The 26,026-nt window shown below is 44.2% G+C and overlaps 1 protein-coding gene across 1 annotated transcript in view; it reads right to left on the bottom strand.

The window, feature by feature from the left end:
* The window catches only part of LOC130111627 (EMILIN-1-A-like), a 68,420-nt gene extending 44,352 nt beyond the window's left edge, over positions 1 to 24,068 (bottom strand). Inside the window, exon 1 of the mRNA XM_056278869.1 lies at positions 23,431 to 24,068. Coding sequence (XP_056134844.1) covers positions 23,431 to 23,591 — 161 coding nt within the window. The 5' untranslated portion in view covers positions 23,592 to 24,068. The remainder of the gene's footprint in view (positions 1 to 23,430) is intronic.
* Positions 24,069 to 26,026: the final 1,958 nt, after the last annotated feature.

Raw genomic sequence — 26,026 nt, 5'->3', positions numbered from 1 at the left:
TTCTCTGTCTATTCTGAATATGTTTTAAATAAGAGCAAAATCTGATTTAACTTCGAAATACTTTTGATTGTTTCAATAGCTGTTAGCAGCTGGTTAGCTCAATAGGTGGAAAACCCCCCAGCTTTCCTTCAGGAGATCAGAGGTTCAAACCCCGGCTGTAACGAGTCTCCATGAAAGCCGGGATCAGACTACACGATGGTTTTTTGTCTTTCACGAAGATCACCATGTCAGATTAGGCAACCATAGTGACGTAAATTCTTGCTGTGTCTTGGCCGGGAGACTGGCAACACTACAAGTATGACCCGACCAATCACCGTACGCTGCCTTTCACGATCTTGTGAGAGTTCATAGGTCGTCGGGGAGGAGGGTCAAGAAAATCTAATAAATCATGGCAACGGAAACGCTACGAGTGATGCTGGCGGTCTTGTGTTCCGAAGAGTAAAAGGAAAGAAAAAAAAAACCCCAAAACAAAACAAAACACTGTGGACGCCGTTGCGGCTAGTGCTACCGGGGAATGCTAACCTAGCATAGCTTAACCAGCTACTTACCGGGTTGCTGAAGTGCCTCCGCTATTTCTTGCCAACATTTAGCCTCTTTTTGACTCTGTCATGGTCCTTCCTCGAGGAAACGTCAAAAAGGCCAGGAGGGGTATTGTTGCCACTGCTCAACAAACATTTCCTCGGTTTTGTTGGTCCACCTGACAGCAGCGACCGCTTTCTCTTTGCCTTGTTTACTTAAAGCGCGCCAGAGAGCACTGTCATCCTATTGGTCAACGTCAAGGAACACGTCATAGGAGCGTAGGAATGTCAGACTAGGCAGGAAAATGCAAAACATTCCGACATGCTAGATGTTTCGTTGTGGTAGGTGGGGCGTCCCAGGCGCCGCGTCGCTGTTCTTCGTTTATGTCACACTATACACGGGGTGAAGACATTCCTCTTCATTCCCAACGTTCATGATCGGGCCCGACACTGGAAATTTGTCGGCGACGACAAACTCGGGCTGAAATCGTGTAGTCTGATCCCAGCATTTGTATAGCATTAGGAGGCTTAGACTCCTAATGCTATACAAATCAACTACCTCTTACATGCACATCGCTTTGGATAAAAGCGTCTGCTAAAGGAAATTGTAAATCGTAGCCTGGCAGTCCCATTAGCATTAGTTACAACCACGTACTTCCAAGAAAGTAAACAAACCTGTACTCAATTAACGTTGTTGATGGATGAGGGAAAACTTGTTTCCAGAGGCGAAAAATAAGTGAAACTATCGGAAGATTCTACCGAACAATTTTCTTATTGCTGTTGATGAAGTGTCTGTTGCCGGTACATATCACTATTGTTTTCTCACCCAGGCCTAAGTTAAAACCATAGTCACAATATCCTTGATGTTATTATGGCTTTCTAACAACAGCAATCATGTGTACTGTAGCAGGTTTTCTACACAGTGGTGCACATGCATTACAATGAGAAACAACAGCAAAATGCTCTTTGGTAATATATCAACTTGATTGATATACCAATCAATAAAGCAAGAATATACACGGATAAATTAATGTTGCTCCAGCCCGTGTGTGTGTGTGTGTGTGTGTGTGTGTGTGTGTGTGTGTGTGTGTGTGTGTGTGTGTGTGTGTGTGTGTGTGTGTGTGTGTGCTGCTGATGATGATGATTCTGTTTGTATCTTCAGGGGACAGATGCATGTATAAAACACACATACACACACACATACACATGCATGCACACACACATATTTTAACATCTGAAATTTTTTGACCATTTTTCCTATACAACATGTCTGGAGATGCAGCTGTTGAATGGAAAGTATGTACAGTGTACAGGCTACAATAAAGTAACCGTGACACCTGCACTTAAAAAGGTTACAAGACTTCTGTCCAGCCCCTCCAATTTAGGAGTGGAAACACAACCAGCTGTGTGGGTTTTCCTTTTTCCTTTCTTTTTTTTTCATGTTGGCTCATCTAGTTGGCTCATGTTTCTATTTTAGCGCAGGAATCAAAATTACAGGCATTTATACTTACAACCAATCTATAATATTTCATTATTCTGCAATTCTTCGTATTTTGTTTAAATGTTCATGTGCTGAACTGTGCATAACATGTACTGAGCTTGCAACAGATATTTAAAAATTTAAGATTCTGTTTCAGACTTTTGTGTGCCTCACCAACATTATCAAAATGCCACCTCTGAATCAGAGACAGATGAACACTGCAGTGACACTGCAGCCTTAACAGTCATGAGATATGACCATATACTACTAAGCTTTGTACAATACAAAATTGCTCACTAATGTGGATTTTTGTCTATCCTCATATGTACACATTGCTGGCTTGAACAAACCAAGACTAAGACTCAACACTGTATAATTTTCTCTCTGAGTGACTTCGTTCAACTAAATTATTTGTACAGCCTGATCCTGTTTATGGTTTGAACTGGAACTGCTCACCAACACCATCGATAAGAATCCACAAGAATCTACATTTGCTATGTTGCTAACAACCTTTGTGCTAAGGAGGACGGCAGGTGCATCATTTGTCTTTTTGACCTCTCCAGTGCACCACATGACCCCGGTGATCCTCCACTGAGGAACCCACACAGCCCCTTCAGTGCTTTATGGGAACCTCGCTCCCAATAACAGGCTAGACTAATCACCAGTCAGGGAAACCAGACAACCACAGAGCAGCCTTACTATACCATTACCTCCTCTTCAATTACAGCCTTCTTTACTATTTCAGAGCAGACTCCAATTTGTCCCTGAAACCCCAAGAAGTCCGGCAGAACATTGTGGCTGCTTGGCAGACAACACTGCCTACAGAGCACAACACTGGCTGACTCCTTCAGAAAATGAATAATTCGCTTAATTTGGCAAGAAAATATGTGGGTTCATTAACATGACTTTATTGATTGTTGTGGGGAAATTAGTAATCTGCATGTGACCCATCCTAACTACTTAGGAGCTGTGGGCAGCCATTGTGTGGTGCCTGGGGCCCGACTCCAGTTCTCAGGCTAGTGCATTGGTCAAGGGCAATGGCAGTATAGCTTTAACCTAACATGCCTGTCTCTCAGTGTGGGGGAAATAGCCCACGTGAACCCTGGGAGAACAAATGAAATCCATGCAGAAAGTCCTCCTGGGGTTTGAAACCAGAACCTTCTCACTGTGAGACAACACTGCTATCCACCGAGCCACTCATCCTCTACTAATGATAATAACGGTAACAATGATAATCTTCTAGTGTTGGTCACTGCTCCCGTCCTCTGTCACTTTTCTCACCGAGATTTTTCCATGCTCATCAAAGATTTGAACCTGTGCGTTTTGGTCAAAGACACATAGCTATGCGCTCCAGCCTCCTCCCCCCCCCCCCCCCATTTTTGCTACTAAGGACCTCATTAACGGGTGCCTCAAGGGTTTGTTTATTTCTTTAATTAACCTTAATTTTAAACATGAGCATATACTTTATACTCCAGGGCTTCCTCAATAGAATAGAATAGAATAGAATAGAATAGAATAGAATAGAATAAACCCAGCCACTGAGGATGCACAAGCCAGTGCATCCTTAGTGCCAGTCCCAAGCCCGGACAAATGGGGAGGGTTGTGTCAGGAAGGGCATCCGGCGTAAAATCTTTGCCAAATCAAATATGCGGATCATAAATAAGACTTACATACCGGATCGGTGGAGGCCCGGGTTACCAACGACCGCCACCGGTACTGTTAACCAGCAGGGTGTCGGTGGAAACTATGCTACTGTTGGGCGAAGGAGAAGGAGAGGGGGAAAGCATGTCCAGAGGCAGCTAGAGAGGAGGAAGGGTAGGCATGTGGAGGTGAGAGTTGGAACTTTGAATGTTGGCACTATGACTGGTAAAGGGAGAGAGCTGGCTGACATGATGGAAAGAAGAAAGGTAGGCATACTGTGTGTGCAAGAGACCAGGTGGAAGGGGAGTAAGGCCAGGAGTATCGGAGGTGGGTTCAAACTCTTCTACCATGGTGTGAATGGGAGGAGTAATGGGGTAGGGGTAATTCTGATGGAAGAGTATGTCAAGAGCGTGCTGGAGGTGAAGAGAGTGTCAGACAGAGTGATGAGTATGAAGCTGGAAATTGAAGGTTTATTGCTGAATGTTATCAGCGCATATACCCCGCAAGTTGGGTGTGAGATGGATGAAAAAGAAGAATTCTGGAGTGAGTTGGACGACATGGTGGAGAGGGTACCCAAGGAGGAGAGAGTGGTGATTGGAGCGGACTTCAATGGACATCTTGGTGAAGGGGACAGAGGTGATGAGGAGGTGATGGGAAGGTATGGAGTCAAGAAGAGAAATGTGGAAGGACAGATGGTGGTCGATTTTGCGAAAAGGATGGAAATGGCTGTGGTGAATACATATTTCAAGAAGAGGGAGGAACACAGGGTGACGTACAAGAGTGGAGGAAAGTGCACACAGGTGGACTATATCTTATGTAGAAGGCGCCATCTAAAAGGGATTGGAGACTGCAAGGTGGTGACAGGGGAGAACGTAGCTAGGCAGCATCGGATGGTGGTCTGTAGGATGACTTTGGAGACCAAGAAGAGGAAGCGAGTGAAGACACAGCCGAAGATCAAATGGTGGAAGTTGAAGAAGGAAGACTGTTGTGTGGAGTTCAGGCAGGAGTTAAGACAGGCACTGGGTGGTAGTGAAGAGTTGCCAGATGGCTAGAAAACCACTGCAGAAATAGTGAGGGAGACAGCTAGGAAGGTACTTGGTGTGTCATCAGGACAGAGGAAGGAAGACAAGGAGACTTGGTGGTGGAATGAGGAAGTACAGCAAATTATACAGAGGAAAAGGTTGGCAAAGAAGAAGTGGGATAGTAAGAGAGATGAAGAAAGTAGACAGGAGTACAAGGAGATGCAGCATAAAGCAAAGAGAGAGGTGGCAAAGGCAAAGGAAAAGGCGTATGGTGAGTTGTATGACAGATTCGACACTAAGGAAGGAGAAAAGGACTTGTACCGATTGGCTAGACAGAGGGACCAAGCTGCAAAGGATGTGCAGCAAGTTAGGGCGATCAAGGATAGAGATGGAAATGTGCTGACAAGCGAGGAGAGTGTGCTAAGAAGGTGGAAGGAATACTTTTGAGGGGCTGATGAATGAAGAAAATGAGAGAGAGAGAAGGTTGGATGATGTAGGGATAGTGAATCAGGAAGTTCAGCGGATTAGCAAGGAGGAAGTGAGGGCAGCTATGAAGAGGATGAAGAGTGGAAAGGCAGTTGATCCTGATGACATACCTGTGGAGGCATGGAGATGTTTAGGAGAGATGGCAGTGGAGTTTTTAACTAGATTGTTTAACACAATCCTGGAAAGTGAGAGGATGCCTGAGGAGTGGAGAAGAAGCATACTGGTACCGATTTTCAAGAACAAGGGCGATGTGCAGAACTGTAACAACTACAGAGGTATAAAGTTGATCAGCCACAGCATGAAGATTTGGGAAAGAGTAATAGAAGCTAGGTTAAGAGGAGAGGTGACGATCAGCGAGCAGCAGTATGGTTTTATGCCACGAAAGAGCACCACAGATGCAATGTTTGCTTTGAGAATGTTGATTGAGAAGTATAGAGAAGGCCAGAAAGAGTTGCATTGTGTCTTTGTAGATTTAGAGAAAGCTTATGACAGAGTGCAGAGAGAGGAGATGTGGTATTGTATGAGGAAGTCAGGAGTTGCAGAGAAGTATGTAGGAGTGGTGCAGGATACGTATGAGGGAAGTGTGACAATGGTGAGGTGTGCGGTTGGAATGGCAGATGGGTTCAAGGTGGAGGTGAGATTACATCAAGGATTGGCTCTTAGCCCTTTCTTGTTTGCAATGGTGATGGACAGGTTGACGGACAAGATCAGGCAGGAGTCTCCATGGACGATGATGTTCGCGGATGACATTGTGATCTGTAGCGAGAGTAGGGTGCAGGTTGAGGAGAGCCTGGAGAGGTGGAGGTATGCACTGGAGAGAAGAGGAATGAAAGTCAGTAGGAGCAAGACGGAATACCTATGCTTGAATGAGAGAGAGGACAGTGGAATGGTGAGGATGCAAGGAGTGGAGGTGACAAAGGCATTTGAGTTTAAATACTTGGGGTCAACTGTCCAAAGTAACGGGGAGTGCAATAGAGAGGTGAAAAAGAGAGTGCAGGCAGGTTGGAGTGGGTGGAGAAGTGTGTCAGGAGTGATTTGCGACAGAAGGGTATCAGCAAGAGTTAAAGGGAAAGTTTACAAGATGGTTGTGAGACCAGCTATGTTATATGGTTTGGAGACAGTGGCACTGACGAAAAGACAGGAGGCAGAGCTGGAGGTGGCAGAGTTGAAGATGCTAAGATTTTCACTGGGAGTAACAAAGAAGGACAGGATTAGGAACGATTATATTAGAGGGACCACTCAGGTTGGACGGTTTGGAGACAAAGCAAGAGAGGCAAGATTGAGATGGCTTGGACATGTGTGGAGGAGAGATGCCGAGTATATTGGGAGAAGGATGCTGAATATGGAGCTGCCAGGGAAGAGGGGAAGAGGAAGGCCAAAGAGGAGGTTTATGGATGTGGTGAGGGAAGACATGCAGGTGGCTGGTGTGACAGAGGAAGACGCAGAAGACAGGAAGAAATGGAAACGGATGATCCGCTGTGGCGACCCCTAACGGGAGCAGCCGAAAGTAGTAGTGGTAGTAGTAGTAGAGAATAGAATAGAATAGAAGAGGACCTGCAACGGACCTGCAAACTGGACAGGGTGTCCTCCTGACTGCTGTCCAATGCCAGCTGGGATACTAGGCTCCGGCCCTCATGACCTTTAACTCGACTGAGCACTACAGAGAATGGATGGATAAATGAGGAAAAGCAACCTTCTGTGCTGTCAAGATGTGAGGGAGGTGGACATATGAAAAGCAAACGAACCTTCAACACCCCCCCCACACACTGCACCACCTGATTAGCATGTCACTGTCACTCTCTCTCAGTCGTTCTCTGTCTTACTCTTTATCTCTCAAATACACACACTCCTCTCAAATACACACACCCCTCTCAAATACACACACACACACAAACACACACACACATAATTTGATGATGAACTCTATCATCATTTACTTTTATAACTAACAATGTCTGGAAAAGCAAATTAAAAACAAATATCAGAGAAAAGAGAAACACCCAAAAGAGGGGACAGCCCATTCCTGAATCAACACACACGCACGCACACGCACACGCACACGCACACACACACACACACACACACACACACACACACACACACACACACACACACACACACACACACACACACACAGAGTCAGCCCGGGCCAGTGAAACCAGTGGGAACATATCCTCTTAACAAACTCAAACAGGAGTAGCAGCTCACAGCTGCCCACTGGCTGCCTCGGCTCATCTGGACACATCAATATTTGGTTACACTGCAGTGGACGGTTATCCACTCTGATTTCCCATGCTGGTGTGCTGATAAAACACCATGTTGTTCATTATCCTTATCATTCTGTCAGCCTCCACTCTCGCCCAAAACAGGCAGCGACCACTAGAAAAACACAGCGGGAGATGGAGAGAAAGAGAAATGGAGGGGAGTATTCATGTGTGTGGGGGTGTGGGTGTGTGCGTGTGGGTGTGTATTTGTGTATGCATGCACGATAAAATTAGGAGGGGGACGGAATGCAACAGACAGATAAAGAGAGAGAGAGAGAGAGAGAGAGAGAGAGAGAGAGAGAGAGAGAGAGAGAGAACGAAAATGAGAGAGTGAGACTGGGTGAAAGACAGAGAGAGTAAAAGGTGAAAGTTCTGTTTGTCCGTAGGTCTGTCTGTGTGAGCAAATGTGGCCTCTGAGACTGTTTTCCATTTCAGCCGCCAACATCTGTGTCATCTCAGCAGAGGACATTTGTCTAGTCTGCCCCGGCCACGACGAGGAGTCCAATATGGAGATGGAGATGAGAGAGAGAGAGAGAGAGAGAGAGAGAGAGAGAGAGAGAGAGAGAGAGAGAGAGAGAGAGAGAGAGAGAGAGAGAGAGAGAGAGAGAGAGAGAGAGAGAAAGAGAGAGAGAGAGAGAGAAGGACTGGGTTGGAGGAGAGCAGCGAGGTGGGAGAGGAGTGAGGAAGGAGGCGGGGGTGGAGTGGGGGGGGGGGTAGAGGAAACAGCCCAGATGTGTCCCTTTTTTGCCAGGAGTACTTTTCCTCTTCTCTCCTCTCCTCACTTTCGCTTTCCAGTCGCAAAGAATGTCCTAATATGCTCCAAATCTATATAGTATCTCTCATCCAACTAGATACCAAAACATTCCTCGTAACTTCCGATTGCTAAAAAGATTTCTGAAAAGACTTTCTTTTTTTTTTAACTGTTCCTCTTGGGGACAGAGCACACGGGGCAATAGCAGTTTTTAGTGAGATAACTTTTCTGAATGCTGAAAGAAAATCAAACCAAAATGTTGGTATGGTTTTCATAAGAGGCACAAGTATTTGACATCTATTCTCTAATAATAATGTAATGTGGGGATTGAACTTGAGTAAAGTTTAACTCATAAGAAGCCACTCTGGACAACCTCCCCACCCACACACACACAAATTAACAGGACTTATTAATCATTATGTTCACTTAGACACTGTGGAAGTTGATGTATTAGGTGCATAAAGGTACAGAGATAGTATAGTATACTTTGATAGGGGAGGGTAAGTAACACCATTTACGGGCCATATACTGGTCAAGTTTCAGCTACGGCGGCTAACTTTGTCCAGCAGCTACTTTGGCATTTCACCTACTACAGAGATCCCAGATGTTGGAAAGAGGAAAATCAGCTCATAAGCGTGAAAGTGACCGGTGAAGTAATGATGCACCAGTTTAAGCAACTGCTGGAGAGACAACTTCTGTGTTTTTGCCCTGTGCATGACAATGCTGTTCTTGCAATCATAATTCTCCAGGGCTGCATAATCCACCAATCCATGGGATCAAATAGCATCAAAGCCATCCTCAAACCTCAACAAGCGATGAGAGGGAATAGGAGCAGTGCACTTATTCGACAACAATAAATGCACTGAGGGACTTGGGAACCTCAGGTTAATCCTACGCGTAGGTTAGCCACGGCTCGTCATGCTCTCACTATAGAGCACGCCCACCAATCAAAATGCTACATAAATTCCATCAATAACATGCAAACCTCATGAGCGCCTTCTAATTGTGACCACCTTAACCTCATTTAATCTTTCTGGGAAAACCTCATGTGGTTGGAGGACCAAACCACTAGCAGGGCGTGTTTGCACACGTGTGTGTGCGCGTGCGCGTGTGCGTGTTGTTGCTGTATAGAGAGAGGGAGATATCAGGATGGGGAAGCAGATATATTACACAGTAGAGGCAGGGAGAGAGAGAGTTGAGATTGAAAGTGTGTAAGAAAGTGAGAAAACCTTAACATGTTTCAGTTAGGAATGTGTTGGTAAAATCTCAATTTATTGTCGCTACTTAATTTGGTCCATAAATAGAATGCGGATTAAGCAAACATTAACGAATGCAGTGAACCAATAAACTCTCATGGATTATAAAGTGAGATTTATGATTCTACAACAGGGTGACGGTGAGGCCCCGCCATAGGTGCCGGCGGCATGCCATTTAATTTATACTACTACGTCGTAGATGAACCCGTAGACTGTCGTAGCACCGCCACAGACTAGATGGCAGTGTCACGCACGATACGCCACAGCGTGCCATCAAATCAGGATCGGAAGTAAGGGAAGTAGTCATGTTTGCGTTCTCTCACACGCACTGGCAACTAAGGCGGCGAAGAAAAGGTTCACAGCAATGCCTTTGCTAGATGAGAAAGATGAGCTATCACGTTGGAAGAGGGGATGGCTTACGAAACCACTGAACATGCTGAGGTAGGAGTACAGGGAACTCGGCGTGTTTGTTTTTCCAGATGCGAGAGACGGATTAACTTCCGGGTGCCGGCGCCGCAAACGCATAGCAGGTAAGCGGCGTAGCCTCAACGCACACTTGCATCTTTAAGGAGGCGACCGTAGACTACGATGGAGCCCCTCGTGTAGGTGTGGAGATCCCACTGTAGCCTACGGTGGAGCACCCGCGATCACGTCGACGCAGAAACCATCAATCAGGCGTAAATGCGGTAAAAGCTGATATACACCATTTGCAGTACACACAAACACTGGCACTAAAACTCTCTCTCTCTCTCTCTCTCTCTCTCTCTCTCTCTCTCTCTCTCTCTCTCTCTCTCTCTCTCTCTCTCTCTCTCTCTCTCTCTCACACACACACACACACAGAGTCTCTGTCTCCTCTTTCCCTGTCCTGTCTCCACCTCTTCTCTGCAGTCCTTCATGGTCCATTTAAGTTCTACAAATGGAGAATGGGTCTCACACCGCCACGGTTATCGGTGTACTTTCCCACTGTGGAAAAAGGCCGCCACTTGTAAATCTGTACTCAGGCTACGGTGAGGCACTCCGGACAAAAGCATCAACCAAATGGATCATCTCCTCTCTTCCTCTAGTCCCCCATTACTTCTCCTCTATCTCATTAGCTTCCAGAGATAAGGACAGCTGTGTAGTTTGTATCATGAATGGAGGTCTTTGACTGGGAGAGCGGCTGACTCCTTACGGACAGACAGAGTGACAAACTGTCACAAGGCTTTGATCTTCCTCTGCTCTCTTTCACCGGCCCTCTTTTCATTGGTGCTTAGGAGAGAGAACCAGGGAGCAGAGACAGAAAATTACAAAATAATTCAAAACAGAAAGAGCGAGTCTCTCCTGGTGAGCTAAAACCGGCTGTGTATTCCAACCAGGTGCTGTCTGTCCTATATTTAACTTGGATTTACTATTAACTGTGTGTCTTGCCCCTGGTCGGGCTAGTATGCTTTTACTGTTTTTTTGAGTTCTCATGAAGTGAATTTTGACTTTTCCTTTCCCTTTTCATAGGTTTTTGACTTTTAATTTCTCTGATGTGAAAAATACGTTGCTCGTCCTTCCACGGTGCGAACAGTGTCATTAAATAGAGGAGATGCAAGTGACTAATTTGTACAAGTGTGTGAAAAAATTTTCACTTAAAGAAAAACCAGTACGCGTATGTTCAAATCAAGCCCAAGAGACAGACATTGAAGCAAAGTTAACAGGAAAAAATGCTGATAACAAAAAACGGGCTTTGTTAACCACATCTGCAGTGAAATACTGCAGATTCAACATTGTGAAGTTGTACCTTTGTTGTACATGCATGGTCATGTTTCTCCTAAGATGCATGCCTTTAAACAATCCAGTTAATGTGATGTAGAGGGTTTTTTATACTCGGCACAGCCAAGGAGCTGTCAGTCACAAGTAACTATCATGACAATTAGAATAGGGACTCAGAGCATCTTTAAAAATAGCACCATAGACATGCAGACACACACAAACTTGTGCTTGTAAGAATGCACACACACACACACACACACACACAGGTACAGAAACATTTATACAAATATTCAAATAAAAGCCAAATTCTCACAATCCACTCAGCAAAAGAAGCATGCACACCGACAGACAAACCCCGCCTGCACAAACACACAAAAACACACACACAGGTACATAAATTTGTTTCACAAAAAATTATGAATCAGACATTAACAAATGTAGGACTACACAAATACTGTATACAGATGTATCTCTCTCTCACTCAATCTCACACACACACAAACAGACGCACACAAATCATTATACAAAATCCAGTGTAACCAACACTGAGAAGATACAGTGGAGGGTCCGTGTTAAGAGTGTGTGTGTGAGTGATAATAGACGATGTGGGTGGTCGATAGACTTCGGTGCAACCCAGAGGAATGTGGAGGATTTCTCCTGCCTCAATCATAAGGCCGATTATAGTCAATGTGTTTTATATTGGTATAACCACTGAGGAGATGGATTATGGCTCAGCCTAGGATAGAGAGAGACGGCGCTTGCAGACAGAGTCAGCATAATCAGAAAAGGTGATTGACACAAGGGGGGGAGAACTAGACACAGGCTGAGACAGACGGAGACAGTGAAAGATGCGTGAGAAAGATGGAGGTGGTGAGAGAGACAAAATGAGACTGATGAATGGACAGATAGAGCAAGAGAGAGAAATGTGCCAGAAAGAAAGATTGTGAGTGCAAAAAAAGAGAGGGAAAGAGGTAATATGACAGACAGGAACAGGAAATGGAGGAGCACATTCTGGTTCCATGGTGTCATATATTGACTCTATTGACAAAGTGTCAATATATCATGCACAGGGTACCCATCAGTGACTGTATGAGATGCAGCGGGGTAACGACTTCATCTGTATGAGACGCGGTAGGCTAACCACTATCTAACCTTACCCACCTCCTACCATGTATGTAATTAATATTAAAAAATCAGCATGGAAGTTTCACATCGGAATCTATGGCACACCTGCCGCATCTCTAAAGTACTTTCCAAATTCTATGTCGATGCTTTGTTAATGGCATCAACATGTGATGCCGTGGGATGGGAATGTGTTGGATGGATACAACAGATCCACAGTACCCGAGGAGGAATACCCATTTCCTCTTAACCTCTGCATATTTGCACTGCATATTCATGTCAACGTACAATGGTACACATTTTTATTGGCAGCAGAGGCGAATGGCAGAATGGTGATAACAGGTGAAACATTTAACGCGGTGAAAGGCAAACAAAAACACAAAACAGATGTCCTGCTTTGGTTCGCAGCCAAAAAATAAACATTCGGATGGGAATCAACGAGCAGGAGAAATGCAGATGTAGCATATAACACAGTGCATCGTTTCTCATTTAATCCTGCCTCTGTGTGTAACTCTAGGGTGGAGAGAATGCCAAGCCTGCCGGTCTCCATCAGATACCGACTGAATGGAGGAGGAAACACTGAAAAACACGGCTTGGACAAAACACAGACACAAAAACAAAGACATGATATAGCCACATTCCACACGCAAATCACATTAACTCCCTGCTAAAGAGCCGGACAGACTGCCGTGACTATCATCACACAAAGGCAGCTTCCAGCCGGCGCAAAGACCGCTTCCACCCACGCTGTCAAGGAATGAATGTGTAAAACGGTCAGTAAAAACCCCACAATGCACACACTAAAATGACACAGTGTGACCCGCACATTAATCAACACAATGCGGAACAATATACCCACTAAACCTACACAATGCAACCCACATGTCGAAAGACACAATGTAAAAACACACAAAGCCTACTGAGTTTTCTACCCCGCTGTGTGTGTGTGTGTGTGTGTGTGTGTGTGTGTGGTCGTACATGTGTGGTTGTGCAGGTGAGTGTGTTTCTGCATAATGAAGAGTTGTAGCAGCCACATGATCTGGAATGAGACTGACCAAAGTTTCAGAATTAAAAAGAAAATACACAAGTCTTCCATCTAAATGGAAAAGACAGCCATAGAAAATTGTAGACCCTTAGGAAGAATAAAAAATAAGACTGGGTGTAGTTGTGTGTCACTGTGGCTATGTTGAGTACATGCATATTGCAAGTTTGCGTATATGTATCAGATTAGATTCAACTTTATTGTCACCACACAGAATACAAATACTAAGACAATGAAATGCAGCTTGGCGTCTAACCAGTAAGTGCAAAATAGTACGGTAAAATTTAATACTGATTACGAGTGTACAGCGGTATACACACACACACGCACACACGCACGTGTGTGTAATTACAATACTACTAAAAATGGTTGTAGCTTGGTGGTGAAGTTGCTAACTGACAAGTGAACAAGCTAATCTTTATTTCCATCAGATTTGCCTAATCATATTGATCGACAATGCATACTGAAGTAACTTCATATTAAAAGGGGCGAAAATCTGACCTTTTTGGCTAACCTTGTGATTGGATGCTAGCTAACTGTGTACACGAGTGCCGCACCAGCACGAAATCCTTCTGATGTAAACACAGAAACTTTGTAGCTGGTGTTTGACAACTTAGCCTGTAACCAGAGAAGCGCCTGTATCCTCAGAGAAGCCTGCCGTTACTTAATGAAGTATGGAGACCAAAATATAAGCCGAAGTGTCACATTACATTTTGTTAGAAACTTTTAATTGAAGTGGCATCAAATTACACATTCAGACTTAATATCATGGTTTGTCCACATCATTTGACACATCCTGCTAGAGTTCGGCTCAGTCCATCTGTCAATCAGTTTGTAATATGTATATGTTTGACTGGTAGTTAATGTTAGGATGATGAGCAAAGGAGCACGGGCAGAACCTGATTTAGAGGGTTTCTTTGTATTTAGCAATCAATACATGAGATGCAATGTGTTAATGAAACCGTCAGTCTAGCATACATTATATAGATTGTTATTCTGATTTATACCTAGCTAATTGTTGGAGGCCAAGCTTTTGCAAAGTAGCGCAGGCTTCGTTTGTCAGATGAACACGCAGTAGACTATGCAGTCTGTAATTCGGCAGACACTTAAGTGTTGCGGTAACGGTGCTACGGCAAGGCGATTGTGAACAAAACTTGCAGGGGCCCACCAGCTGCCCCTATTGTAAGCACACCAACTTGCTGCATTTTGGTGTACTACCATATTAAAAACCATTTTGAAAGGGCAGTGTCACACAGGTACTTTAAATTAGGGTAAGGGTTAAGATTAGGCATGTAGTACTGATGTTTAAGGTTCGGTTTAGGGGAGGCGTCCCCACAAATAAAGGAAGACAAAGGTGTGTGTGCACACATGCGCGCATGTGGATAGCAGCTTGTGCCTGCGTGGGTGTATTTACGAGTGTGTCTGGTGTGTTTGTGTTTACACTGTATGAGTTTATGTGTCTGTGTGAACAGCCACTATACCTACAGAAACTCTGTTTGAAAATGCCACTCCTCCTAGGTGCAGCCGAGCACTGATGTTGCGAAACTTTCACTCGGCTCGTCTGGGAGATACGAGTCAAACAAAAACTCACTGAGGGACCTGCAAAGACAGACTAAAACCTTCCTTTGTTCTCTCCCGCAAAGTCCAGCCAGGGAGAAGCCAGAGCTCCACTCGGTAAACATTCTATTATCCTGCTGAGTAAAGCAACTGGTTAAGCTATGAAAAAGCATTATCTGCATTCTCACTAAATCTCAACTCCCATGCATGTGCGTTTAATTATTTCACAACTGTTTAAACTTTCAGGTTTCCAATGTTTTTTTCTCTGAGCAATTCAGTCAACCTGATAACCACCCTGTTATTCCTGTGGTACAAAGTTTTGGCTCCCGAGATCTTTGTCAAGGGACTTTCCCACTTTTGTCATTTCAATTTGAACGTCTCACTCACACAACATTTCAGTGGTTTCATCAAAAGTGCATTAATGAACATTTCAATCACGTTCCTCCCTTATAAATATTATAGGTGAAGTTTTTGGGAAATGTCGGTGGAGAGCTGTTAGCTTAAAGCTGCAGTAGGCAACATGAACATTCCAATGCCAAACCTTCCGCCTCTCTTGTCTTCTCTGCTGCCTCGTATCACTCCGCTAAGAACCTCCCACTAAATGACTCCACCGCATCACTCTTCAGCCCCTACAGTCCAGCAGCTCTCATCTCGTCTCATCATCAGCCGCTTCTCCGGGATCGGGTCGCGTTGGCAGCGAGCTAAGAAGGGCACTCCAGACGTCCCTCTCCCCAGCAACACCCTCCACCTTCTCCTGGGGAATCCTGCAGCTCTTGTCATCTCAAAGAAGCCTCTCCGATGTTGATCCTCATCTGATCTCTCTTTTTATTTAGCACTTTCTTTGTCTCTCTCTTCTCCAAGGTCCTCCTTCTTTTGGCTTGTTTTGTACTATACGCCATTGTAGGCAAAGGAGGAATTGGAAATTTAGCACAAGTTGTCATAGCTCTTGACACAACTTCTGCGTGGATGCCAGACTACCTTTGTTTGTACAGAGTTGCTGTGATTGGCTAGTTGCATGCTTGCTAACCCTAATATGTTTGATTCAGACTGGATCCAGTTTTTTGAAAAACTAAATACAAAGGGCCAGGTGCTCACAGACATACTTTTGTTTAAAGGAACCCTTTAAAATTGCGCGTCACTAACATTAAATAATGTTAGTGACTAACATTAAATAATGTTAGTGACATGCAATGGTCAAAATTAGTTATTTCAACCAAAATTATAATGAAATAATATTTGCTACTGCAGCTTTAAGGCATCCACTGGCTGATATCTTATTCACGTCTTAAAGAGGTAATTAACATTTAATTTATTTTTTTGTTGTTGGTTTTACCCTTGAGTGGTAACACTGATGCCCTGAACTCAACAAAAAATCATGCAGCGACCAGGACACATACCCACATCCTGCTTCCCACCCGCAGACATAGCCAATTGTGTCTGTAGGGACGCCCGACCAAGCCGGAGGTAACATGGGGATTCGAACCGGCGATCCCCGTGTTGGTAGGCAACAGAATAGAACACCACACCACCCAGACGCCCCGGATCTTAATTTTAACATTGATGATTAAAGAGACATGATATTTGCATTGTGTCGGAGCTACAAGTATTATTACAGGTGTAGTCAGCTCATTGGGAAGAGCATGGCTGTCAGGGTGCGTAGCTCCATTTCTTGCTAGCTCAATTGGTGGACCACATCAATAACACTTCCAGGGTTAGGGTGCCATCAATGACTACACCCATGTATGGGTGCTGTATGAGACTTTGGATTGAAGAATCATCTAAATGGTTTCCCCTGACAAAAAAAGAGGTGAGATAGTTTTCTTTAAAAACAGCTCTCTTGAACCTTGAAAGTCTTTCCAGTCGTGGTGCCAAGAAAAACATGACACCACCAACCAAGATGTTGACAGATTGTGTTGTATCCCAGAGGATTGTGAGAGCTTTGTACTGCCACACCCCCACCCCTTCATCATTTCCCACGTGGGGAGTGGGGCAGGAGGGTAGTCAGCACATAAACAGAGGGACGGGAGAGAGAGGGAGAAGGGATGTATGTAGCTTGAAAGAGAAACAAAAATGTGCTAAAAAGGAAAATAATAATTGTGGGTGAGAGATTGCTGGAAATAAGGACAGTGAGGAAAAATGAGACATTAACATTTGCACCATTAATCAAAGGCAAATCAGGGAAACGGGCTTCAAGGCAAGCAAAGACATTCTAAGCTCAAAGAGTGCCTCTGACGCCTATCAGTACAACCAATCAATCGCAGAAATCACTACAACCAATCAAAGGTCATAACCCTTAAAGGGACACCTGCGTCTCCGCCCATTACCTTTGAATGTTAACCTCAAACCCTGCCCAAGGTGGCAGCCTCCAGACCCCCGGTCTCACTATGTAGACCTTAAAGGGAGAAATAGGACACTGAGATGTCAGAGGAATGTTTCCTAGCAATGCTCCTACATGTGTGATGATGCTGATGCCCCCCAGGTCTGTCACAGAGATTCAAGAATCTGTCTCTATTAAAAAACATTTAAAAAAAAGTTTTAAGCAGGCATCTTTCTAGATTTTATGAGAAAATTGAATGATGAGCCAACACAGAGGCTTTTGCATAATTTTTAGCTGTTTTAACCAATGATGTTAAAGGGAAGCAGTCACTACTTTTTGCATTATCTCTTAAATATGTTGTAGGGATTACACTCCATTAGGAGCCAGAATACTGATCAGTTATCAACGTGTCTCTGAAAGGCCACCAAAGTAGTATGGAAAATTGTCTGCATGACAATCCATGAATTTCAAAACTGTCACCAGCCGTCTTTATACAGCGTGCCATCTGCAGAGGGCATTTGGATGCAATTACTACAACAGCGGAATGTCACATTGTTATTTGCATCCACTCATATAATGGAGCATATTTTGATGTAGCCCACCAAAAGTAGAGGCAAACCAGGATTTTTTTTTAACCAGGAATAATTTTTCAGTTTCCAATTTCATGGATTGTCTTGCAGACACTTTTCCACACAATTTCAACAATGGTTCAGACACACAGAAGACTGCAGATGGAGTGTTATCCCTACAACATGTTTATAGAGATAATGTGGTAAATTGTGATTGTTACCCTTTAAAATGATATGAGATAGAGTGTTTAGGGATCTTTTTTCAATGTCGTGATCTTGTTTTAATCTTTTTTTTTTACCCAGCATTAGGGCTGAGCGATATGGACAAAATAAAATATTACGATATTTTTGACCGAATATCTCGATATTTTACAGATGTTGTAGAGATGACTATTGGTGCGCTCACAACATATTTACACAATGACATTTTTGAGGTAATGTTTTGGACTGTTAGTCATTTTTTAAGTTGAGACCTTTATTCTGTCGACGGACTTTTATTTTGAAGTACTTCCTTCGCGACCGGCAAATTGTAATCAGGAAGTGTTATACCGTCTTACCAGTTGTGTGTGCCGCGAAAAGGTTATCCGCCATCCTTGATTCTTTCACTGTACTGGTCTCGGAGGATCTGAGCAATAACCCAACTATCCAGTCAGCTAAACTCTTGGGCAATCAATCATTTCAGGAGGCGGAGTGAAGTTTATGATGTTTACTTGCCAAAGGGTGAAACTGAAATATACAAACATAGTATAACACTGCAGTTACAAAATTGAAGGTACTACAAATTAAGTACACAAAATTAACACATAAGACACATCAAAGGTACAAATAAGAGTGCCTCAGTGCACGAAATAAGAGTTGTAGACTAGCCAATATACAGATAGGTTTAACGTAGCATACGACTAGCAAAGGGGAACATGCTAACATATAGCAAGCTAGCACAAACCAACACGGCATAACATACTATGGATAAAACGAAAACATGAATGGGATAGACTTTGTAATGCTGTAGTAAATATAGGCCATATAAACTGAAATACTTACAAACATTGTGTGTATCAAGACGTAAGACTCAAGGATGGCGGATAACCTTTTGCGGCACACAATGCACTGGTAAGACGATATAACACTTCCTGATTACAATTTGCCGGTCGCGAAGGAATAAAGGTCTCAACTTAAACAATGACTAACAGAGTCCAGAACAGGTAGAGACACATAGTATAACAGCTAGAACAGTCTAATAAGCTCAGAAAATTATATCTCTTTACGGTAATGCAGCCTTTCAAAGCAGGAAAAGACAACAGTTATGTCATATCACGATATTACGATATCTAAAATCTCAGATGATAGCTAGTCTTACATCAAGATATCGATATAATATTGATATACTGCCGAGCCCTACCCAGCACCTGGTCAGTATTTTGGATTTAACAGTAAAACAACTTCAAGGAGAGTTACTTTTGAATGAGTCTATTCTCGAATTTCTTTTTCTGTGCTTCACCACCACTGCAGCCTCCATCCATAAATTCAGAGACAGACAGAGAAGGTGAAGAGGGCGCACGCTGATCAACTGCTCCTGAAAATCAGGTTAAATCGTTACGGGCTTGACTGGACCTGGCATGAAACAACAGAAGCATCAAAGGTCGGTGGTTTCTACTTCGGGGTGAGATGGCAAACTTGTTGGAGCCACGACAACAAAATACATGTTAGTTGTGTAAAAATAAACTTGATACTCCTGTGACTTACCCCAACCCATTTTGCAAAACATAATTCGAATATCCTCCTGTACTGAAATGTAAACTTCATTGATTCAATGAGATACTGACTATTGGTCCTTGGCACGTAAGAATCCACCAAAAGTGGCAGGAAGGAGCCAAATAAGAATGGCTGCAAGGCAGCCAAGGTAATAGTAATGAAACTCGCCTTACTGTGATGATGTGCAGAGTCGTTTTGTGCCGGCCATGTAAATGCAATTTTCCTCAGCAATAATAAATTGTATGGTGTCATCTCAAGCTTATCACAACACAAAGATTGCTTTGTATGGAAACATAAGAGAGATTTTAAAACATTTGTGGTATGTCCGCTCTGAGGGACACTGGGTACTCATTTACAGTGTTTGAATAGGTCGAAATCAGAGAGCAAATAATATGCAGTGAGAAAGTGTTTTCCATCGGTTCCACAGCTCCAGGACTTGTTTTTCCTTTGTTTCACTGGAAGCACTTAAAAACACACAGCTGAGTGGAAAAAAAAAGGACTTGAGTGCTCAGATATTTGGCAGACCCTGGTGAAAGGGGTTGAGCTTGAAGGGTTTGCAAAGTTCATCTTTCAGTCTCCGAGCATAAAAATGCCTGATTCCATCTGAGCCCAGCATTCTTCCATTAAACTTGATTGTGCCGCGTGGCTCTCACTTAAGATATATCAATAGGTGTGCCACCAACGCAGCCCCTGTTTTACAAACGCTCCATTCAAAACAGATGAAAACGACGTAGATAGAAGATACAAAATGAGCAATTGTACTACACACACACTTTTTTTCTAGTGTTTTTTTCTCTTTCTTATAAAGCAGACCTGTAGGAAGTCTAAAATGGGTCAGACACACATAAATTCACACAATGAAACCCCCAATGTCTCTTTTGCTCCCTCTCTTTCTCACTTGCTCTCTCTCTCGCGCTCTTTCTCCCTCCTTCCCCCCTCTCTTTTAGAGAGAGACCTTGACCTTTAACTAAGCCGTTAATGGTTCCGATTCTTCATTCACATCAAGATAACATTAACAAATACTGATATACCAAGTGAAAAACACGTCAGAGAGAGAGAGAGAGAGAGAGAGAGAGAGAGAGAATGTTACTCATTCCTTTAAATGTTTCTCATTCCTTTAAAAAATGTTATATATTTTTTCAAAGGAATGAGTTACATGAGAGAGAGAGAGAGAATGTTACTCATTCCTTTAAAGAATGTTGTTAGATTTTTTGAAAGTGGTGCTATAATGATGCAATATGTTCTGTGGCAGGTGAAGAATTAATATCCAATACCATTTTTAAGTAAGTGATGAACTTGTTCCTTTAGCCGTGCTGTACAGTACCTTTTTTTTGTCGTGGAAAAACATTTTTTTTGACTTTTTTCAGTCTTTTTAATAAATGCTTTTTAAAAAATAAAATCTCTCTCTCGCTCTCTCTCTCTCTCACACACACATTCACTCACACACAAACCTTGCTTCCTCTCCCTGTTTCCCTCTTCCATACACACCCCGTCTCCTTGTCGTTTTTCTTTCTTTCTCTCCCTTACACACGTTTCTCCCTCTATCTCTATCTTCTATCTACCTCTTTCTTACCTACACGCACACAGAGACACACACATAGAGACACACACATCCCCTTGTGGAATACTTTCCCCATCTGTTATAACAAAGAGTTCAGCCAGGCACCCAGACTGGGTTACTTTTCCTCCACACACGTCTGTTTCTGCCTTGCATCACTTAGCCGAGATACAGACTAATGGACAGACGCGTGGACAAACAAGCTGATGAACACACAGACAGACAAACAGAGGGACCCCCGCCACTTACGTCACAAGTTTAGAAACACACAAACAATACACAGTAAATGTGCTCACACACAAACAGACACACCCTGCAGACCAGAGCTCTCCTGTACCTCATCCAGTTTTGACACCGATACCCAGCTCACAGAAGCTACATATACTATGGCTTTACCGATATAAGCCACGCAGGGGCCTGCACGGCCAGATCCTGCAACCATACATGCAGGCGAGAGAAATAAACATTGGGGCTCCTCACGCTGTGAGCCCCAGTGCTACACAAACCCCTCGGCAGGAGGGCAGATAGGCTGCAGACAGTCTTGTCTTCTACACTGCCTCAGTAGTAAACTGCTGTGGGATATATACACAGTTCTCAGGTCTACGTCGAAGTTAGAGTTAGAAGAGAGAAGACTGTTAAAGACAGGGAATAGAGTAGAATAGCGTCAAGTGGATGGAACAAGACATAACACAAGACATCAAATGAAACAGGTCAGCTCAGTGCAGGTAACTCTACTTTCACTATGGCTCTTCAAATGAAGGTCATAGAAATTGCCCATGTCCCCTTTGTTGACCTCAGCAGGCCTGCAGGCATGCATACACACACACACACACACACACATATACACACTTATATACAAGAACAGAAGTATGTGTACGTATGCAGTTTACATGGGCCTGTCTGTATACACTGCGCACAAACATCTGTCGATGTACGGTACGTTGCACATGTGTTTACTTTTGCTCTCCCATGTGTTTCGATATGGAGTATGGAGAGCAATACTCAGTTCGATGGGCTCCACCTCATAGCAGTGTTGCGGTGGTGTTGCGTCACCCCGGGTGATGAGGGAACCCCTCCACCCCACGTCACAGAACGAAGAGGCTTGCTCCCTCTCTCTCTCTTTCTCTCTCTCGCTCTCTCTCTCTGTCTCAGCACCACGCCCAACTCTCCACCAGCAGAACCCACAACACATATTGTACAGTAGATCTGCTCTAATGATGACAAAATCAACCAATAGTTAAAACAGACTTGAACATTAGATCTGATGATACAACTGAAAGGTGGCTTGGGTTCATAATTGCAGGGCCCTGCCTTCATTGCCCCGAGCAGCTGCTCTGGGAGTTTGTGTTTAGGCTGAAAATCTAAATCCTTGACATTCTTAATAAATCAAATGAAAACGTAATATTGTTTCTATCTAGTCACCGTCGCCTAACCATCTCTTTGGGCATATGATATTTCCAACTTTCACCCCTTCATGCTATTGATTCCCCAAAAATTGGGGTGATTTTCCTTGTGATTTATCCACTTTATAAACTCTTTTATGAACTTTCTCTCAGAGAGAGAGAGAGTGACAGTGACAGTGAGAGAGCGAGAGAGAGGGACTGTATAATCTGTCTGTATGAGCTGGTTTATCATGTATACACCGGATGAGGGGGGGGGGGGACACAGACAAAAACATTATTTTCAGATGTGACTGTGGCGGTGGGTGTAAATGTGGGCATGCGGTTTTGATAGAAAGTGTTGAGTGCAATAAAAATCCCCATCTTCAGGAACACCATCATTATCATCATTGTTGTCAGCAGCCCGTTGTGATTCCAGCTGCTCGGCTTCCTGGCTGATGCCTATAACCTGTTATCAGAGCCACGCTTGTCCCCTCCTGGCTGTCTGCATTTCCTTTTGCAATAAATACAATTGCCTTCAATTAAACCCACGAACGCGAATCTAAACGTGCATCGGAGCCACAGTTCAAACTCGTTTACTCCCACCGTACAGCGAATGGGGGGCCGGGGGGGGGTACGCACATCTGTGTGAGGGAAGATGAGGGTGACTACTGTATGTTTGGAGGAGGAGGAGGTTAGGAGTGTCCTCACGTGCATTTACTAGTTGGCTCTCACCCCTTCGTGTCTTCATGAGTGTAAGTGGGTTTTTTTTTAGTTGTGCGTTCATCTGAGTTCAGTGCTTCGCCATCACCACTGTTGTTAATCATCATCATCATCATCACCATCATCATCGTCATCATCATCATCATCTCTTTTTCTCTTGGTTGGACAAAAAAATTACTAATGATATAAACAAATACAGAAAGACACAGACAGACAGATCTCTCTCTCTCTCTCTCTCTCTCTCGCGTGTCGGTACCTGTGTCTGCTCGCCGCCCGGGCTCCGTTAGCCCCGTTGTGCTGCGGTGACTGGGTCTGCCCAGCGTACAGGCTATACCGTTGAGGGTACGTGCTTTTGGCATCCCCCAACCACGTCAAGACCCAAACCAGGAGCAACGCAGCTGTCCGGGGCCGGGCCATCCTTGTCCACTCTGAGAACCTCGGGAATCGCAATACTAAACGCAGTTTTGTCACCACAGTCCCGCTGCTGTCAGCCGGCCTTTACTCCTCCACATGAATAACGGAGAGGAGGGATCCCACAAAGCGAGGCGCGCTCCCTTCGCAGCTCCGCACGAGTCCATTTTACCGAGCCATGCCTGAGACGACGAGGCGGAGAAAGCGACTCAGCTTCAGCCTCGTATATATTCGCTTTTTTAAATTTTTTATTAAAAGTCGTTGAGAAGGGCAATCCTAATGATGTAAATTCCTCGTTTTATTCGGTAAGAAGTTGTTTTTTTTTTTTGTTTGTTTGGTTCTGTTTTTTGGAAGTTGAGGAAAAATTATCCGGCAGCACGTCCACGAATTTTCATCTCCGAGGCGGAAGGGGAAAAAAAAGTTTTAAAGCAGAAAGAGCTGCGGAAGAATTCACAAAGTTGCCCACTGCTGTCAAGAGGATGGTTTGCCTTTCAAGCGGAGCAAGACACTACTAAAAACCCTCAAACCCTCCCCACCTACTCAGACTAACCCCCCCCGCCCCTCCCACCCCCCCTCCTCCCACAACCCCTCCCTCTCCGCATTGTGCAGAAGGAGTCAGGTCTGTGGCCGCCGAGTCTTGAGCCAGGCATATTTCAGTTAAGAGCACAAACGGCAGGCTTTGAAGAAGGGGCAGATTTCTCACTTTACTGTTGTTGCTCTGAGGTTGCGTCCTCGACTGGATCCTGATGTTCATATTTGCGTCCTCAGACTGGCTGCCGGATCGCAGGTCGGGGTGCTTTGTGTGGCAATTGAGTAATTACACGTCACGACAGAGAGGCAATATCTGCATTGTTAAATCCACTCTAAGCTACCGTAGTGATATATACACTGCACCCATGTACAACACGGTGCTCTCAAAAGACAATCGCAAAGGCCTTTGGGACACTTTTATCAAGTGGATGTGAATTGTAAATCTCAACAACTCCTTCAACGTAATCTCGTTTGAGAGAATAAAATGTTGCACAAAGGCAAACTGGGGAATTCGGCTAGTCTCGTGCTGGAATGAAACCCTTTATATGTATATAGAGTAGCCTGCTCTGTGTAGATACCGGATTCAAACTGTTCCCTGGTCTCAGCCCCGCCCTCACTCACCGGGACGTCAGTAAAATCAAAGCTTTTCTTCGAGCCTCTATCCGATGTGTATCCTGCTCCTCGGTTCTTTTCCTACTGGGCCGTACATACTTCGCTTGACAAGATAGCCGTGCTTATACAGCTGAAATCTCTGGCTTGGGATCTCAACCTGAGGCCCGGGAGCCTCGTAAGAGATTAATGCCTCAGGCTTGTAAATTATTGGGTATTTTCAGCCCCTCGGCTTCCTCCATTAAACAATCAAGTCAAACCGCCTTGAAGTGGAAAATTAAAATCCTCATTTGGTGTCAGGGCCCGCCATTCTGCACATGTCTGGCCCGAGCGAGGGGTCAGGAGAAGACAGGGTCAAGACTTGTGTTGCTTCACATCAAAGTTGAAAAGTCCCCGGTGCAATAGGAGTAGGGAAAAAAGTGGGGTGCTGTGTGTGTGTGTGTGTGTGTGTGTGTGTGTGTGTGTGTGTGTGTCTGTCTGTGTGTGGGTGTGTGTGTCTGTGCATGTATAGTTGTCCTTTGTGTCTGCGTGTATGTGGATGTGTGTGTGTGCCTGTGTGCGTGCATGAATATGTGCATGCGTGTGCATGCATGCATGTGTGTGTGTGTCTGTGCATGTATATTTGTCCTTTTTGTGCATGTGTGTGAGTGTGTGACCCTTTTTCTGTGCATGTATATTTGTCCTTTGTGTGTGTGTGTGTGTGTGTGTGTGTGTGTGTGTGTGTGTGTGTGAGTGAGAGAGAGAGAGAGAGAGAGAGAGAGAGAGAGAGAGAGAGAGAGAGAGAGAGAGAGAGAGAGACCGAGTACGTGCGTATATGTTTTTTGATTTGCAGACAATTCTGTGATGTCCCACCATAGGGCATCTGTCCACCAGCTGCCCCTCGCCCCTACACTGACCTCTAAGCATGCACACACATACACACGCACACACACATACAAAACAACTCACCACAGAATATGAACACACGCACACAAACACATTCACACAGTTACACAATAATACTCATGCAAACCCAAAATACACACTCACACACACACACACACACACACACACACATTACAGATAAGGGGACAGACAAATAATCAGAATGACTATAATCTCTCTCCCACCGCCCGGCAGCCGAGTCATGCCAGTTACAACAAGAATCTGTTAAAGACATCAATAGGAGCGACCCTGGAGCTGCTGCATGTGCAAAGAATCACTTTTTACAGCGCTTGTTTTTCAATTACTTCAAGCAGAAAGGTCACTCTGTTTGATGTTCCTAATAGTGCTGGCTGCTTAAAGTGTTTTTATTGCCTAAC

Source organism: Lampris incognitus, chromosome 4, assembly GCF_029633865.1.
Source record: "Lampris incognitus isolate fLamInc1 chromosome 4, fLamInc1.hap2, whole genome shotgun sequence".
Taxonomy (NCBI): domain Eukaryota; kingdom Metazoa; phylum Chordata; class Actinopteri; order Lampriformes; family Lampridae; genus Lampris; species Lampris incognitus.
Note: the sequence above shows the minus strand (reverse complement) of the source record. Positions and strands in the feature narration are given on the sequence as shown.